The sequence below is a fragment of the Camelus ferus genome, chromosome 16 (genome assembly GCF_009834535.1).
Source record: "Camelus ferus isolate YT-003-E chromosome 16, BCGSAC_Cfer_1.0, whole genome shotgun sequence".
Lineage (NCBI taxonomy): Eukaryota > Metazoa > Chordata > Mammalia > Artiodactyla > Camelidae > Camelus > Camelus ferus.
Window position 1 is genome coordinate 15,617,987 of NC_045711.1, and position 17,366 is coordinate 15,635,352.

At 50.3% G+C, this 17,366-nt stretch overlaps 1 protein-coding gene across 6 annotated transcripts in view; it reads left to right on the forward strand.

Annotated features, from left to right (window-relative positions):
* The window catches only part of MYOCD (myocardin), an 87,652-nt gene extending 71,848 nt beyond the window's left edge, over window positions 1-15,804 (forward strand). For 3 of the 6 annotated variants that reach the window (XM_032498824.1, XM_032498827.1, XM_032498828.1), the window contains 5 exons: window positions 1,933-2,874; window positions 4,676-4,819; window positions 5,810-5,938; window positions 8,051-8,108; window positions 10,162-15,804. In XM_032498824.1, the coding sequence (XP_032354715.1) occupies window positions 1,933-2,874; window positions 4,676-4,819; window positions 5,810-5,938; window positions 8,051-8,108; window positions 10,162-10,730 (1,842 nt within the window). In that variant the 3' untranslated portion in view covers window positions 10,731-15,804. The remainder of the gene's footprint in view (window positions 1-1,932; window positions 2,875-4,675; window positions 4,820-5,809; window positions 5,939-8,050; window positions 8,109-10,161) is intronic. The other 3 variants (XM_032498825.1, XM_032498830.1, XM_032498829.1) reach the window with 3 other exon arrangements.
* Window positions 15,805-17,366: the final 1,562 nt, after the last annotated feature.

The following is a 17,366-nucleotide window of genomic DNA, read 5'->3' on the forward strand; positions in this document are numbered from 1 at the left end:
TATGTGTCATGAACTTTTTTCATGTTTAATATTCAGTGGCATTTTCAGTTGTCATACTGGCCTGTCATTTCACCACCCAGTTAGCATCCATCTATTGGACTTTTAACTTGCTTCTGAATTTTTGCTATTGAAAATAGAACTTGCACACACGTTTATTATCATCTCTTATTGTCTTCCCAGGCTAAATATATGGGAGTGGAACTCCTGAACCAAAACACATGAATATTTTTAAAAGCTCTTCATCTGTTTTACCACATTCCGCCCTGAACGTCCGGGCTGATCTGTTCCCCGGAAGCAGTGTGCTAGGGCAGCTCTCCCCAAGCCCAGATGTGCCCGGGGCTCTTGCTGAAATGCAGCTTCTGATTCAGTAGGTGTGGGAGGGGCCTGAGAGCCTGCTTTTCTAACTTTAGCTCCCAGTTGCTGTCCCGTGCTGCTGGCCTGAAGGCCACGCTTGGACTAACGAGGTATTAAAGAGCTTTTTTTTCTTTTTTAATTTTTTATTCACTTATTTTTGCTGCTACTTCACTAACACAAAGTCTTATTATTCATTTCTTTGTCAATTTAATGAATATTAAACTATGTACATATTTATTTTATTTGCACTTCTTAGAATACTAATGATGGTACACTATGTTATTGGCCATTTTTCTAAATTAAATTTTTTTTTTTAATTTTGTTGAAGATGAAGTAATTAGGTTTATTTATTTATTTGTTAATGGAGGTGCTGGGGATTGAACCCAGGACCTCATGCATGCTAAGCACATGCTCTACCACTGAGCTACGCCGTCCCTGCCAGCCACTTTTCTGTTCTAATTTTATCTTGTGTTTGTGAGGAGTTGGATCATGTCCTGACCTGGCTTTATACTGGGTGTCGATCTTTTTCTTTAGGGTTGTTCAACTTGATACACTGAGCTTACTAACACTGTATCATTTGCCCTGCAATTGTCTTTTTAATGAGATTGCTGTTTGCACTTGCATTTTCTTCCAGTGCCAGAGCAGATTCTAAAAATAAAGATAGTCAAAAATAAATTTTTGTCTTATAGGCGTTTTCCATTTTTGTGGTCAATATTTTTATGATTACTTTCTTTGCTTTGATGCTCAAAAGATCTTTCCCTACAAAATATCAGTAGAATATTTCCCTATAGATTTCTAGCTGTTCTGTGGGATTATTGACATCTAGGTATTTAACAGCTTTCCTGTTTTAATTACAAAAGGAACGTGCTAATATGGGCTATTTCAGAAACAGATCAGGAGAACCATTCTTAACATTTTAGCATGTCTTTATGCAGGTATTTCCATCTGCAAGCATGGGTTTAAACATATATATATAGACATATTTATATAATTCTTAGAGAAATAGAATCAGACAGTTCAAACTTCCCCCCCTTAATCACATACCATGAGCAATTATTCATTATTTTATGTCCACAGATATTTATAGCATCAGTTTTAATGGATCTATAGTGTCCCATCATGTCTCTCATATTTTTAGATATCTGTAATTTATCATTTATGAATACACAAAAAAATGCAGGATTGAAATAATTACATGTGAATCAGCGTAATAATAACAGCAAACCCTGACACTGCACTAAGAATTTAGAGGCAGTTTTCTCAGCTGTAAAGAGAGGGATGCGGACCGGGATGGGGGCTGGAGGACAGTAGACTAGCCAGCCCCTGTGCTTCCTTCGAGCTGGACATTCCTGTGATCTGGGACCATGAAAACATGATGTAGGACAATCTGTTGAGATCATTAAAATTGTGCAAAACCAGTGTATTTCGGGTGTCAAGGAGGAAATCAGAAACAAGTAAGTGGACATTATAAAATTCAGTCTGTAATGTGTTAACACAAAAAACTACTGCAATAAAAATACATTTTTAAAAAGATTGTCAGGAAGCAGCCCGAACACTAACCCCGCCTGGTTTCTTTAGGTCTCTGAATTAAGACAACAGCTTCGAATACGAGGTCTGCCCGTGTCCGGCACCAAGACGGCCCTCATGGACCGGCTACGGCCCTTCCAGGACTGTTCCGGGAACACGGTGCCCAACTTCGGGGATATAACGACTGTCACCTTTCCCGTGACGCCCACCAGTGCACTGCCCGGGTACCAGTCCTCCCCATCCACCAGCGCCTTATCCAACGGCTTCTACCACTTCGGCAGCACCAGCTCCAGCCCCCCGATCTCACCTGCCTCGTCCGACCTGTCGGTGGCGGGGTCCCTGCCCGATACCTTCAACGATGCGTCCCCATCCTTCGGCCTCCACCCGTCCCCGGTTCACGCGTGTGCCGAGGAAAGCCTCATGAGCAGCCTGAACGGGGGCTCCATCCCTCCCGAGCTGGACGGGCTGGACTCCGAGAAGGACAAGATGCTGGTGGAGAAGCAGAAGGTGATCAACGAGCTGACCTGGAAACTCCAGCAGGAGCAGCGGCAGGTGGAGGAGCTGAGGATGCAGCTGCAGAAGCAGAAGAGGAGCCATGGCTCTGAGAAGAAGCCGCTGCCTTTCCTGGCCGCCACCCCCATCAAGCAGGAGGACGCTGTCTCCAGCTGTCCTTTCGCATCCCCACCGCTGTCTGTGAAAAGACAGAGCAGCAGCTTGGAGGGCCTGCCGCCAGCCTGCGAAGCCACTCAGCTCCTGCCCCTTGGGAACGCTCCCTGCGCCGAGCCCTCGGGTCAGACCAGCGTCCTGTCGTCCACGTTTCTCAGCCCGCAGTGCTCGCCCCAGCATTCGCCGCTCGGGGCAGTGAAAAGCCCGCAGCACATCAGTTTGCCCCCGTCACCCAACAACCATTACTTCCTGCCTTCCTCTTCAGGCGCCCCAGGAGAAGAGCGCAGGGCCTCCTCCCCTGTCAGCGGCCAGCTGTGTCCGGCACAGGTGAGGACTCCTGGCCCCATGCCCGGTGCGCCCCTCTTCCTGGAAGTGGGGTGTGGCTTTGCAGCTGCTGCAGAGCTGAGGTTGGAACTTTTTATGGGGAGGGTTTACCAGAAGTCCAGCATCAACTCCCAGATGCCGTGAGCCACAAGCCTTTATGGCAGAACAAACTCACTTCTGAGACCAGGGTGGCAAGCTTGTTCTGTAAAGGGCCAGGTAATAAATAGTTCTGGCTTTGCGGGCCACACGATCCCTGTCACAACTACTCAACTCTACCTTCATATCAGAAAAGCAGCCACAGACAACTTGTAATTGAATGCACGTGGCTGTGTTCCAATAAATGTTTATTTACAAAAGCAAGCAAGGGGCCAGATTTGGCTTATAGGGCTGTTCCTAGGACCCCTTGGTATCAAGTTTTACCAAAGACCAAACTGGCTCAGCAAGAGGGCCAATGGGGAAGTTACCAGACCTTCCTGTTCTCACTGTGTAAGTATGTACCTACTGTGTGCCAGGCCCTGTTCTAGTGTCTGGGGGTTAGTGTCAAACTAGCCAAGCAAAAATCCCTGTTCTCCTGGGGAGACAGACAGTAAACAAAACATATAAGTAAAGTGTTTATATTAGAAAAATGAAACATCTTACAGGAAAAAAAAAAAAGAAAAGGGAGATGAGGAGGTTGGAAAATTGCAACTTTAAATAGAAAGGCCAGGGACATTTGAAGGAGGTAAAGGAGAAAGCCACGTGAATAGGTAGGGTGAAGGCATTGCAGGCAAAGAAAGAACAAGTGCAAAGGCCCTGTGGTAGCAGCATGCATCATAAGTTCCAATTTGTTTTTCTTTGCTATTGAGGAAAATAAGGCCTAGGGAGGTTAAGCCAGTTGCTTAGGGCCGCAGGAGCATGGGATTATCTGATTCTAAAGTGCGTGCCCTTTTTACTCTGAATATTCTCTACCCTGGCGTATGAAGTGTGGCCATAGGTAGTGAGAATACACTTCTATGAACCTGCCAGAACACATTCACACAGACGATGTTCACTCCTGAGTCAGCGCTCTGGGAGGAGTGGGACTCACTGGATTATCATCATCGCTGACAGCAGGTACTGAGTGCATAGTGTCCTAGGAAACAAAGGTAAAAATAGCTCTTGAAATACATAGCTTTGGACCAGAAGATGCTCGATTTATTGGTATCTCTACTCTCAAGAAGAACTACCATTTGTACAGTAATCGATGGTTTCCAAAGCGGTCTTTGAAGCCATAAATGATGACGTGATAAAAAACGAAAAAGATACAGAGCAACGTGAGATAACTGCTGATCTACACTTACGACATTAAATGCTGCACAAAGCATTGGCACGGGGTGGGTATTGATCGTGAAGGACCTGAAAGGTCTGGACAGCTTTGCAAAGGAGTTGGACTTGAGAAGTGTGGAGCTGAAAAAGGAGGGTCAGGAAAAGTTCGTTCCACATGAAAAAACACAGGGAGGGAGACAGCACAGAGTGCTGAGGGAAGCTCTCGGAGGGATTCGTAGAATGAAGCTTGCAAAAGGAGATAGTGCTGGACTGGGGAGTGTCTTGAAGACTTAACCCACTGAGATGTGGACACCCTCTGTTGAGGATGTGCAGAAGGCGTGGAAAATTTTTGAACAGGTATATCCAAAGCCAGATCTGACTTGGTGATGATCTCCTTTGTCATGGAATTGAGGGGGTTGGAAAGATAAGACCCCAGGGCAGGGACCAGTGGTCTCAGCCAAGACTGCTCTCAAGTGTGCTGCTGGTGGCTGTTTAATTGGTCACTCTTTCCTTTCTGCAGAACTCGGGGGCACATGAGGGCCACCCTCCAAGCTTCTCTCCCCAGCCTTCCAGCCTCCACCCCTCCTTCTCCGGAACCCAGCCAGACAGTGGTCATGGTGCTGGGGGCAACCCTTGTCCCAAAAGCCCGGGCGTCCAGCACAAGGTAGGCAGCTGGGAAAAGGTTTAAACTGGGGGTTGACTTTGCCTCTTCTCTCTCTGTGTCCCCTGTCCTCCAAACGTTGAGGTCCCAAGGCAGAAACAAATGACATTTTTGATAGAAACAAGTCCACTTGCAAAGGACAGAAACAGAGGTCCAGATGTGAGTCAGAGTGTTCCACGGACTCATTTCCTGGGTTCATCCCAGAAATCAGGGTGACTGAAATGACCAGGATGGTGGACAAACCAGTTTCAGTGAAGTGGAAGATGGGTGTCAGGGGACGTGGGAAAATAATGTGGAGAAAGTGGGAAGTACTGGATCCCTGGAAAGGACTAGAGAGGGCAGAGGGCTGGAGTCACAGTGCGAGAAGGAAGCAAAGAGCCATCTCCGCAGGTGGGAGAATCAGGGATGTGAAGGACGCAGGACATCAGGGTGCAGGGAGCACGGGAGTGGGGGAAGAAGGAAGGGAACAGCGGACGGCCGTGACGCAGAGGTGCTTCCTGCCACTGGGCAGGGCGTCCTCCGAGGATGGAGACCTGACATGGCCTGGACCCTCCGCAGAACGCACCCACGATACACGAGGCTGGCTCGTGAAGAGACACCCCGGGCATGGTCCAGCTCTCTGCACCTGCACCCACTTAGGAATGAAACGGGCTGAGAGGGAAATGGCTCTGGAGATCCCTGGGTTGATGGACCTCTTTGTGTTGGACTGGACCCTTTGCTTTATTTTCTTTCTCCTAACAGCCAGGGTACACCTTGGGGGGGGGAGTGAATTGTTGAGGTTCCCATCCAGAGATGCCCCCAGCGATGAGTCCCTAGTGATATGTGCTATTGTTAATATATATTTATAATCCACATGTAATATGTATTTAAGCCCTGGCTCTTTTTTCCCCTTAAATCAACTTTTCCAAAATTGATCCCGTCATTTCTAAAGCCGAAGCTGTACCGTTTCTGATGCACGGACTGATGGTCTTCTTCTGCGTTTTACCCACACAGATCGCCGGTTTACATGCTTCTGATAAGACAGGGCCAAAGTTTCCACTTCCATCCCCGACTTTTTCTAAGTCCCCTTCAGCAGTTCCAGACATAACACAGCCTCCGTCCTATGAAGATGCAGTGAAGCAGGTAAGCTTACACGCGATGCAGCCTTTATAGGAGTCAACTGACTGAGCGGGCGCTGTCCCACGTGGTTCGGCTGCACGCGGGTAGATGCCGTCACTGAGTGCGTCTGCCTTCTCCCCACCGGAATGAGCAGAGTGTCTGGATGCTGCTTGTGGAGGGCGTTGTGTGTGTGCAGACGCTGTGCGAGGCAGAGAGAGGAGGTTGGCTGGGCACCCAGATGCCTGGACTTCATGCCAGAGCTCAGCCACCAGCCAGCTGCCACTACCAGAAGGCTGGGCAAATCCTTGACCTCTCTTACATAAAATGGGGGCAGTGTCTACTCTGCAAGGATTCTAGATGACGGTAGCGCTCACCACGTTGTCCAAGCCCAGGATGGGCTCCCAAATATCTGAGAGTAATTGTTGGCGTCATAGTTTTGAAGGTTCTTCTGAGCTTCAGAATTCAGTGATCCTAGCAAAATGTTAATGGTTCTTGATGGGGTAATAATAGAAGTTCATTGTCTCCTCCACGTCCATTTATGTTTGGAAATTTTTCAAATAAAAAGTTAAAAAAAAAAAAAAAAGCATGATCCCATATCTCAAATGGTCTGAACTTGGATAAAGCATCAGTTGGCCCTTTGCATGTACTCAGCCCGGAGAAGAAGGTCTTCCTCAGTTACTGCATCGTGGTACCCACCTCCCAGCCCACAGTCGGGTTTCATTTGGCTGAGAGGGTGTTTTCAATATCAGGATATTTTTATGCAAAAGGTAGGCTTTTTCATTTCTGAGAAATCAGAGATCTGGCAGCCCCGGAGGCACGTTTCTGCGAGACAACCGTTGCCTGAAACAAAGCGCCCTCTCCGTCCTGGGAGGAGCGCATCCCTCTGCACGCAGCTCTTCCTCCCTGTCCTGTGTGTGGCTCCTGCCGGACCTTGTAGGCGTCTCACGCAGATGACCCATTCTCTAAGCAGTGTGCTCATCCCTGTGGATTGCTGATGCCTGCATTCTGGGGACTGGGCTCCCCGAAGAGTGAGATCAGTCTGTGCCCCTCTTTTCCCCATCCCCGTCCCCTGGTATCTGTAAACATCAGCTTATCCTTCTTGGTTTTAAAGAAAAGGACCAGGCAAAGTGGACTTCCACCACTGAGTCTACTAAACAACTCAGATGAGCAGAGGGGAAGGTGGATTCCCTACGAGCCCCACAAGTGTCACCAGGCTCCGCGGGCTGTTACAATGAGGGACCAGGGAAACATGAGCCACGTTCTTGGGCTGCATCCACAGACCCGAGCGGGAGGCAGAGCCAAGTCACTTCAACATGAGAAAAACGGCTGTGTCACCTAGGGATCAGGGCTCCCTGCTCCCAGGAGGGGAACCTCCCTGTCAGCTGAGCTCGCTCTGGAAGGCTCGGGGCAGAAGCCTTCTGCCTCCTTCCCCTTCCCTTGTTGCAGCAGATTGTTTTCCTCAGTGGTTTCCTGTCCACAGTTAATACTGAGCTTGCATTGCACGTGGTTCAAGACGCCTTAGCCCGTGACCCCCATATTCACAGCAGTGCTGTTCACGAAGCCCTGCAGGCGGAAGCAGCCCAAGTGCCCGTCCCTGGCTGGGTGGAGGAACAAGACGCGGTCTGTACCTGTAACGAGTGTTACTCAGCCTTAACAAGGAAGGAGATTCTGGCACCTGCTACAGCATGGGCGAACCTTGAAGGCATTATGCTAAGTGAAATAAGCCAGTCGCAAAGGGAAAAGTACCGTTTGAATCCACTTACATGAGGTGCCTGGCGTCATCAGAGTCATGGGGACAGAAGACAGAATGGTGCTTGCCAGGGGCTGAGGGCAGGAGGCAGAGCGGGGAGTTAGTGTTTAGTAGGGACAGTTTCAGTTTTGCAGGGTGGCAAAAATTCTGGAGATGGACCGTGGTGATGGTTGCACAACAGTGTGAATGAACTTAATGCATTTGAACTGTACACTCTCAAATGGTGAAGACAGTAAATTTTATGTTGTATGTATTTTACCACAATTTAAAAATAAAGCCCTAACCAAACCAAGTTCAAAACCCTGCCATGCTGCTTCTGATGATTTCTTGTGGAAGCGGTAGCCACCTTTTAACGTCTCTGTTCTCTTTTGGTTAACGTGCCACAGCAGATGACTCGGAGTCAGCAGATGGACGAGCTCCTGGACGTCCTCATTGAAAGCGGAGGTAAGGCGGCGAGACGCTCTGCACCTGCATGCACTCTGGGCATGAGCCCTTAGGACCAAGGTCACATGCTCACTGTAAGTTGGACCAAAAAGCCATCCCTGGGTAGAGTGGCACTTCTTCTGAGCTTCCTGTCCACACGTGGAGCCAGTACAGGAAGGCAGGGTTGACGACTCCCCCTGCCTTTGTCCCGTTGTCCTAGGGACGTTTTCCCCCAATAATTTCAACACTGTTCATCTTTCAGCTCAGTCGCTGTTTCCCCATTTTTCTCTTGTGACACCGCTTCTCCCTACCATACTCATCCCAGTGTCCCTGTTTTCTTAATTATAAGAAGACGAAGAAAGTAGATAAAGCAAGTTTTGTGCTCTCTACTCAAAGGGAAATTTAATTAGTCATCTCCCACTGACAGCCCACTCATATTTAAATGTCGTTCAGGCTACCAATAAAAAATGATCAACCTGTCCTTTTTTGCCTCCTTTCAAGTCATTCATTTATTTATTTAAAAAAAATCCATAGTAAGTGCCTCCAATTTGAAACCACACAAATGAATAAGATCGTGTCAGGAGCACGTGTGGATAGAAGAGATCTGAGCCCTCATGTAACAACGTTTAAAGTTTCAGAGAGAAAGTGACTGGGCGTCACGGCCGGCTCAGTGCTGCCTCGGGCGGAGTCCCCACCGTTGTGGGGTCTGCGGTCCGGTAGGGAGGAGGGCAACGAGCAGTGAACAGGCAACTCCATTGTAACAAGAAAGAAGAAGGAAAGGATGGGCGCAGGTGTATGTATCGTTGTCAGTTTCATGATGGAAGGATGAGCGGGTTCCTATCCGACACCCTCGTATTTTTAATGAAGTGTATGGCAAGGTCAGAAAAGAGTGAGGGAGCTGGAGCGGGGAGCACAGAAGATTTGAGGAAGGAAGAACGGTGATGACGCGATCGAAGGTGCGCTGAGTTTCCTGGAGAAGCACGGGAGAATCGCTCCGCAGTGTTAAGTGCCAGCTGTAGGTCGGACATCATGAATTTCAAGGAGAGCCAGTCAGCTTCGTTGCGTAACTTTTCTGTTGGAAGCCCAGCTGATCCAGGGCCGGCTCGGAGAAGACCAGTGATAAGACTCATCCAGATGTGGGTCTTGCCAAGGGAGTATGAAGACAGGAGAAGAGAGCAAGGGATGGAGGAAGCGCGAGAGGGGAGCTGTGGTGGTGGAGCTGAGAGCAGAGGCTGGGCGAGGAGCAAGGTGAAGACCAAAGGGGCTGATGGGTGGGGACAAAGTAGCAGCGTCGGTGGATTGGAGAGACTCCAAGGGGCTGAGATGCTGTTGTCGTGAGGACCTTAGGGAGTGAGTAGAGGAACGGGAGGAGGTGGACAGAGACCGGAGGCGTTGGTTGGAATCGTGCTTTCAGACGGATGCAGTTTAGGGGGACAGCAAGGTCCAGCGTGTGTCCAACAGGGTGGGGTGGAGGAATGACTTGGGTGATGGGCTGTCAAGGAACTGAGAGGCCAGATGGACAGCAGGTCACTTCTGGGGATGCTGAAGTCGCAGGACAGGAGTTGAAGTGGGGAAGAAGCAGTGACCTGGGGAGTAGAGTTTTCAGTGGGGGGAGGGGGGGCCAGGAGACTGGGGGCTGAGGAGAGCGGTGTGACTCTCAAAACCACTGAGGAGTGATAAGAAGGAGGGGGAGTGACAGTCAGAATGCAGCAGTGGGACAGCACTGGTGACTCATCTGGCTCCGAAGTAAATGAGCCCCGGAGAGGGTAATAACGGAGGCTGCAGTGTCCTCAGGGGACAGCCAGGTGTCAGGGAAGGAGCAGGCAGAAGAATTTGCTCTGAGCGTTTGATAATCAGAGTGGAACTTCCAGAAAGTGAAGGCTTGGGGAGAGACCGGAGGGGAGAAGAATTGGCAACATCCAGCGCGGTTTAGGGACGAGCCTGGGGGATGAGCAGTGACCGGAGAAGCATGACCACCTCCCGTGTCTGCATGTAAGTCATTCATTCCAAAGATCCATACTGTGTCAAGCTCCGTCGGAAGCGATTGAACAATTCCCATTGTGTTTTCCAACAGAAATGCCAGCTGATGCCCGGGAGGATCATTCCTGTCTCCGGAAAGTCCCCAAGATACCCGGGTCTTCTCGAAGCCCCACGGCTGCCCTCCCCAAGCCCTCGGCTTCCTTTGAACAAGTGTCTTCGGGGGGCCAGCTCTCCTTCGATCACTACGGCGCAGACAGCGACGAGCATCTTGAAGTCTTACTCAATTCCCAGAGCCCCCTGGGGAAGGTGAGCGACGTCGCCCTTCTGAAAACTGGGGGCGAGGAGCCTCCTTTCGACGGGCTGATGGACGGCTTCTCCGGGAAGGCTGCGGAGGAGCTCTTCAGCGCACACGAGATCCTGCCGGGCCCCCTCTCCCCGATGCAGACTCAGTTCTCACCCTCGTCCGTGGACAGCAGTGGGCTGCCGTTAAGCTTCACGGAGTCCCCTTGGGAGAGCATGGAGTGGCTGGACCTCACGCCGCCCAGCTCCACCCCGAGCTTCAGCTCCCTCGCCGGCGGCCCCAGCATCTTCAACATCGATTTCCTGGATGTCACCGATCTCAATTTGAATTCCCCCATGGACCTCCACTTGCAGCAGTGGTAGAACGCCTGGCCGGACGTGCCCAGAAAGACCAGTAGGAACTCCACGGGGGGAGTACAAAACCGTGAATCCTCACACGGCCCAAAAGGAGGAGGAGGAGGAGGAGGAGAGATTTAAAAAGAAGCAACGGGGACTTTTGTGACAACCAGCAGGGACACACAGGAGTCTCGTATACGTATAAAATGTAATGGTCACCAACAGTCGGTAACTGGTCACGATTTCAGCGATGCATTCAAAATTGTGCTTTTTCAGATCAAGAATGCCCCCCCACCAAAAAATTCTTTTCCTGCCTTTTCAAACACCAGTATTTTTTCTAGCCCGTACTGTTTCTCAGGCATTACATCGTAAGCTTTTCTCATGAATTTATTACAAATACGTGGAGAGAAAAATGTTAACGCTTTGGGGGACCCAGGGAAGCCAGTTCATCAAAGGTTAGGGAAGACGGACCCGTGATGGGGGCTGCCTCTGTCTGTCCGTTACCTGTCTCTCAACATAGAGGTCGGGCCAGCGTCAGCCAAGTTCTTCAGGCAGAAGAGAGGGACAGGACCAGTCCGTTCCCGGGGAAGTGAAGTGAACTCAGGGTCCCTCAGCCACAAACCTGCCCATCGGAGTGGCCCCTCTCCCACCCCCAGGACTCTGTGTGGTCTCTGAGGACAGCTGACCTACATTTGGTCGCAAGGACCCACCGAGAATGTCCCTCTTTCTCAGCCAGGTACTGAATCACCGCCACTGTGTCTGTGACGATACGTGTGGAACAGGCAGGAGCCTTCAAGCAAGAGGGAGAAACCGTACCTCCTGCCCTCGGAGGTTCCCAGCACAGCCCCCTGGAGATGTGCGGACTAGACAGGACCGTGTAGGCAGATCAGAGGGTCTCTCTAGCCTCAGGAAGCCCCGCCAGGGACAGTTCAGACAGGACTAGAGAAAACGGCTCTGCGTGTCGTGGGACTCAGTGCCATGGGTTACTACCACGGGATGGAAATCCGACTTCTTTCTTTGTTTCCTTGTTGGTGGGCGGAGGGGGGGGGGTCCTCCTCAGTTTATCTTTGTCCCATTCTACTTTTCTTTCAAGGTACCCGTCCTTTCTTGCTCCTCTTTTGAAATTTTTCTTTCTGCCCCAACATTGGGAGAAGAGGACTTCTCAGATCTTACCAGCTGCCATACTCCTCATCAAGCCATAGTTTAAAAAGCTAAAAACCCAGGTTCTCCTGGAGAACTCTTTCTCCCTACGCGTAATTCGCCGCAAAGGAAGTCAAAAGAGCGCCCTCGCGAAGAAACTGGTGACTCGGCCCCTCAGTCACAAAGCTCTTTCTACCCTCGTTTGATTTACAGCCATCACCGATTTGGGTTGCTCTGGGGAAATTGGAAATATGGATGGTGTAAAGATAAATCTGAGTTCTGTTTACAAGGAGAGAGTACGTTAGGTCAGGGTTTCTGAAAGAAAACAGAATTGCACGTTGAAAAGGATGGAAGAAGGGAAGACCCCGGCCTCGTGCGGTTCCCGCCGCCTCTCGCCCTTCCGCTGGGAGCTGAAGAGCTCAGATTGCAGGACCGTCTCTCTGAGGCTCACTGGCTCCCATCCCTGTTTTGTAGTGTTGCATGCTGTAGAAAGTAGCTGTTGCTGGTTTTTTTAATTTAAATCACCAAGGCACTGTTTTTTTCTTTTGTAAAAAAAAAAATGTTCACTGTGCACTTATGGAGAAAATAACCAAAAATGTTGTGATCTTAGCAGTTCTCATTTTGGAAAAAAAAAACCCAAAGATTTGAAGTCATTCCATTGTTCACTTGTAAACGTGTGTGAACACAGAGTGTTTTTGGTGTCTGCTACTCTGAAAGCTGCCAGATCTTACTGGGGGGTGGGGAGGGGAGGGGGTATAGAGAGAGAGAGATATATATATATTAAAACATGCACACACCACGTGCGTATGTGTGTAGAGACATACATATGTATATGTATGTGTGCATGTGGGTGTGTGTGTATGTGTGTGCTTGCATGTGCAGACACATACACGTGTGCACATACATACACAGAGGGGGCTGTGTGTGTGTCTTAAAGGCAGTGTTGCAGAGTTCTACACCAAAAGCCTTTAAGCCTCAATCTGCTGTGAAATGATCTTGGCCTTTCTCGCTGCGACTTCCTGATTAATCACCCGGGCTACATGTTGCCTCTGTGTATGACTCACGGCTCCAGCCCGATGACTCGCAGCCCACCCGTCGCTCACCATGACCAAGCTCATCTTGGCCATGAGTGTTATGTGCAGAGACAGAACAGCGCCAGCGCCGGCAGCTGCAAAGGGTGGCACAGCCTCTCACGGGAGAGCCCCAGAGGAACACGACAGGCCATTCACATTCCTTGATCCGCATTGTGCTTTAGAAGATCCACTCGGTGATTCTGTCACTTGGCTTTAATGTCCGTCATCAGAACCAAAAATCTGGGAAGGAACATCGCCGGTCGTTCCTTCGACGACGAAGCGATGGGGAAGAAAGCCCCCGGGACGCGTTCCTCACGCTCGTGTCTTCCTCGGATGCTGGCATTTCCCTCGAGTCTTGACACAGCTCGCTGGTCAGGACGTCGCCCCTGTGCCACGTTGTGCGATTTTTTTTTTTATGTGATTTTTGCCCCCCTTGCCTTCCTTTGGAAAACAGCCTCACAGCAGTCTCTGAGACTCTGGTCTGAGTGTCAGTTATTCCTCCTCCAGGCATTTCTGCCAGAAGGGCTAGACTTGGGTGGGGGGCCTCTGTACCTGTGAGACTGCGCGTCGTCTTTGGGGTGTTTTTAGGCTATTAGCCGGCACCAGCACACACGCCTCCCAGGGAACGCCCACCCCAGAGCTGGCTCCTGGAACGGGGCTTTCAGCCTGCACCCGCCACGCGCTCTCTCCTCCTGCATCCGATGTGAGATTTGTGAGCTAAAGCTGAGGATGCTTGGGAGAAGGTGGACAAAGTTGGCTGCCCCTGGTGGATCAGATCATCCATGTTAATTTATCCATCTCCTATAGGGGCCTTTTTTTTTTTTTAAGTTCTTTTAAACTCTTGGTTTTGTCTTCTCTCTGGTGACAAATTGGGCATGACTAAAAGATGTACAGAGACTTATGAGATGGCCGTGGTCAAGTTTCTTAATGTTCTTAGAGCCTGAAACTGACCACACGTAGTTGTCTCAGGAGCCCTGCAAGTCCCCCGTGGCAAAGCAGACCCGCAGACACCGGTGGCCGCTCCCAGCGGGGGTGCAGTGCGTGGGCTCACCTGTACCCAGTGGAGTCAGAAAGTACCTTTGCGTGGATGCTTCCATTAAGCCAGTGCTCATCAGCAGCCCCGCTTCTAGCAGTGTTACTGGGATGACATGTTCTGTTACAAATGGAGAGAGGGGAGGGGGAAGGGAGGGAGGGAAGGTTCTATGTTTGACCAAGACATTGCATTATGAAAAGCAAATCACAGAATTTTAGATAAGACGCCATGCTTTCCTATGAAATGATTGCACCAGTAAATGAGGAAGGCAAGAGAGTCTCCACCTGGATAGTCGAGGGCCTAGGAAGTGGTGGCCTTTGCCATTCAGAAATATTTATTTCCAATCTGGAAAAAAAAAAAATCAAAAACCTACCGCCAGCATTCAAGATAGTCCTTTTCAAAAACATATTTAAACTCCATCAGCTCTTCTAGAGAGCAGTGCTGGCCAGGCTGAAAGTTGCATCATATTTACCCATCCAGTGGGTGATTCCTCACCTGTGCAAAGCCCACAACTCCCCAAATGGCCAAAACCACACTGCTTCTGCAGATGGTTCAGAATTTGAGGGGCGGGGCAGTTGCAGTTCCTATAAGCAGGAACACTGGGAATCTCCCAGTTTTTTGAGTCAAAAACCCATTGCCTCTGAAGACAAAAGGGTCTTCGTGTTCCCCTAAGGGAGGGGGAGGGCCCCTTTTTAGCAAAAAGCTGCACCCAGGCTGACATTTTTTTTTTTTTTACCTTCTCTCTATGATCAAACAATAGCAAATTATCACTTAGAGGTCTTCCCATAGCACTGGGAACCTTTGTGAGAGCTCTAGGGTGGTTTTCATTGCCAGACAAAAGCCTCTTGAAAATCAGGGAGGGGCAGAGAAAACATCTTTTGCCCCGCCCCTAAGTTTCGACCTTCACTGCAAGCTCTCCAGACAAAAGGGGCACTTATGGGAGGGAAGGGTGGCATGTCGCTGGGGAGTCCCCATCTTTTAGGAGAAGAGGCCCAGGGTTGTGAGGGCAGCTTGGCCCTCGTTCAGGGCTCCGCTGCCGTCCTCCCGGGGGAAGCCCACAAGTGCACAGTCTGCTGCCAGCTGTGAGAGAACTCGGAGTGAAAGAATTTGGGTCCTCGTTTTCCTGTAAATCCGGTAGGAACCAGCCGATGGTTCAGATGCTGAGAGTGCCAATGCTTTATTAGACGGTGTTACTAGACGCACGGAGTCCAGGGCCTAGAACGAGGCAGCCCTTTGGTTCTGAGAGCCGCTCAGTGTGGGTTAAGGAGCTGGGTTTGATTCTCGGATCCACATTTTCAGAGGAGCCCTGGCCAGGTTGAGACTACATGTGAGGAGATGGTTTTAAGACAGGAAGAGATCTGAGAAAGATTCCTTTTTCACCTTCCAGGGAAATTGTAACAGGACTCATGGGGTTTGATAACACAGGAATACATTCCCTTCTGATTGTGGGAGTCGGTAGATTCTAGGGTTCTAGAATTCTCCGGGTTAAGACAGACTCCTGAATGTCTCATGGTAACTGTGTGTCCTGGAGGCTGTCCTGATGTTTTCCAAAGGAAGGGGTTCCCCAGGGTTCCTCTCCAGTGCACCTGCAGTGAGGAAGGGGGCAATGCATTGCTGGGTTCTTGAAACCCTCCCCTAGTGAAACACAAAGAGGCACTTTGCAAACACATCAAAATAGCCAGCGCCGTTCTCTGCAGGGACCCCTTGGGGTGGTCTCCTTTGCTCAACTGTACATACTGAAGAGAAATGGGGGTTACCAGGAAAAGACGAGAAGCAATGGCTAAGTACCAAAGTTGGCATGTGTTCTTTTTTAAATATATATATATTTTTAAATAAAAGGTTTATTTTAGAAAGAGGTGGAAGCTTTTTTCTTGACTACATGATGTACCAGGCATCGTGCTGTGTGTTATTTCACTGGACCCTCCCAAAGGCACCGTGAAGCCAACTGCCATTATCCCCAGTGTACGTGTGGCCAGACCGAGCTCTGGGAGGCTCAGTAAATTGCTTGAGGTGGCACACCTAAAAATTGGCATCACCAGGAGTCACACTTTACTCACCTCCAGTGTCCCTGACCCCACATGCTGCACCTGTCGCCTGCAGCCCCCACCAGTGACACTCAGAAATGAGGACTTTGGTGAAAAATCAATTCTGTAGTTACAAATATGCTATTAAAATACGTGCACGCACAACTTAGCCACCCCAGTGTTTTCAGTGGTTTAGCAACTGAGCCAACTGAACGGTGATGTAAAATAAATCGGGCATCAAGGTGAGCTATCAGATATGCACAGACTGCCCGAGGAAGCCTGTGGTTTTATCTCCTCTTCTCTCCTAAATTAATTCCTGCCCGTCATTAGCTCACCAGTGAATGTGTAAACCACGTGGAGGGGCTGAGATACCACGAGAGCCCCCGAATGGGGGGCGTCAGCTCTAGTCCACGCCGGGGCCCTGCCTCCCTTGCTCTGGCTGTACTTTCTGGGGGGCTCTCCCCACGTGGAAGCCAGAAGGTCACAGGTTACCGGAAGCCCCAGGTGTCCATCCTGCCAGATTAGCAATTCCAGCAAACAGAGTTTCTCTTTCCTGAGAGTCACAGCAGAAATCTGACAGCTGTCTCTCAGTGGTCTCATCCCTGAACCCGCCTCTGTGTCATGAGGATGAGCTACACCTTCATTCCCGGAGCTGGGGTCCCCTGTGCAGCCGTTGGCTGTGACACAGGATCAGCTGCATCTCATGGAAGACAGTGCTGAAGGTGAGTGAGATCTTCTACGAGAAGGCTGGGGTGCTGTTACCAAGAGGCAGCAAACTGTCGACGGCTTTACGCAACCCCTGCTCGAGAGGAGTCGGTCACCTAGAAGAGGAGACAGACAACGAAGGAGTGACAGCCTAGTCCGACAAGTGCTTGCGTGGCAGTAAGTACATTCCAGTCCCTCCCCTGTGCTGTGTGCCAGGGAAAGGGCTTGGCACGGAATCTTGGGCGGGGAGGATGGTCAAGAAAGACCCTCCCCAGGAGACCACCAAGCCACGCTAGTGGTGACAGTGGAGGTGGCCAGGGAGAAGCCCGGGAGGAGGGCCTTGCAAGCAGAGGGAGCCGCCTGTGCCAAGGTCTGGCGAGACATGAGAGTCTCCCACGTTGTGGGGATGCAGGAAACTCAGGATGGCTAGAGACTGGAGCGAGCAGGCAGGGGAGTGGGGGTGGGGGTGTAGGAAGAGGGAGAGAAAAACGGGGAGCTGCACCTGCTCGCTGGAGCTGCGGAAGCAAAGTGCCGCAGCCTGGGTGGTAGAAATGTGTTGTCTTGGGGTAGAAGTGCAGAGTCGAGGTGTTGGCAGGAGCTCTTCTGAGGGCTGTGATGGAAGGATTTATTCTGAACCTCTCTCCTTGGCTTGTGGATGGCCATCTTCACGTCCCCACGGCGCCCTCCC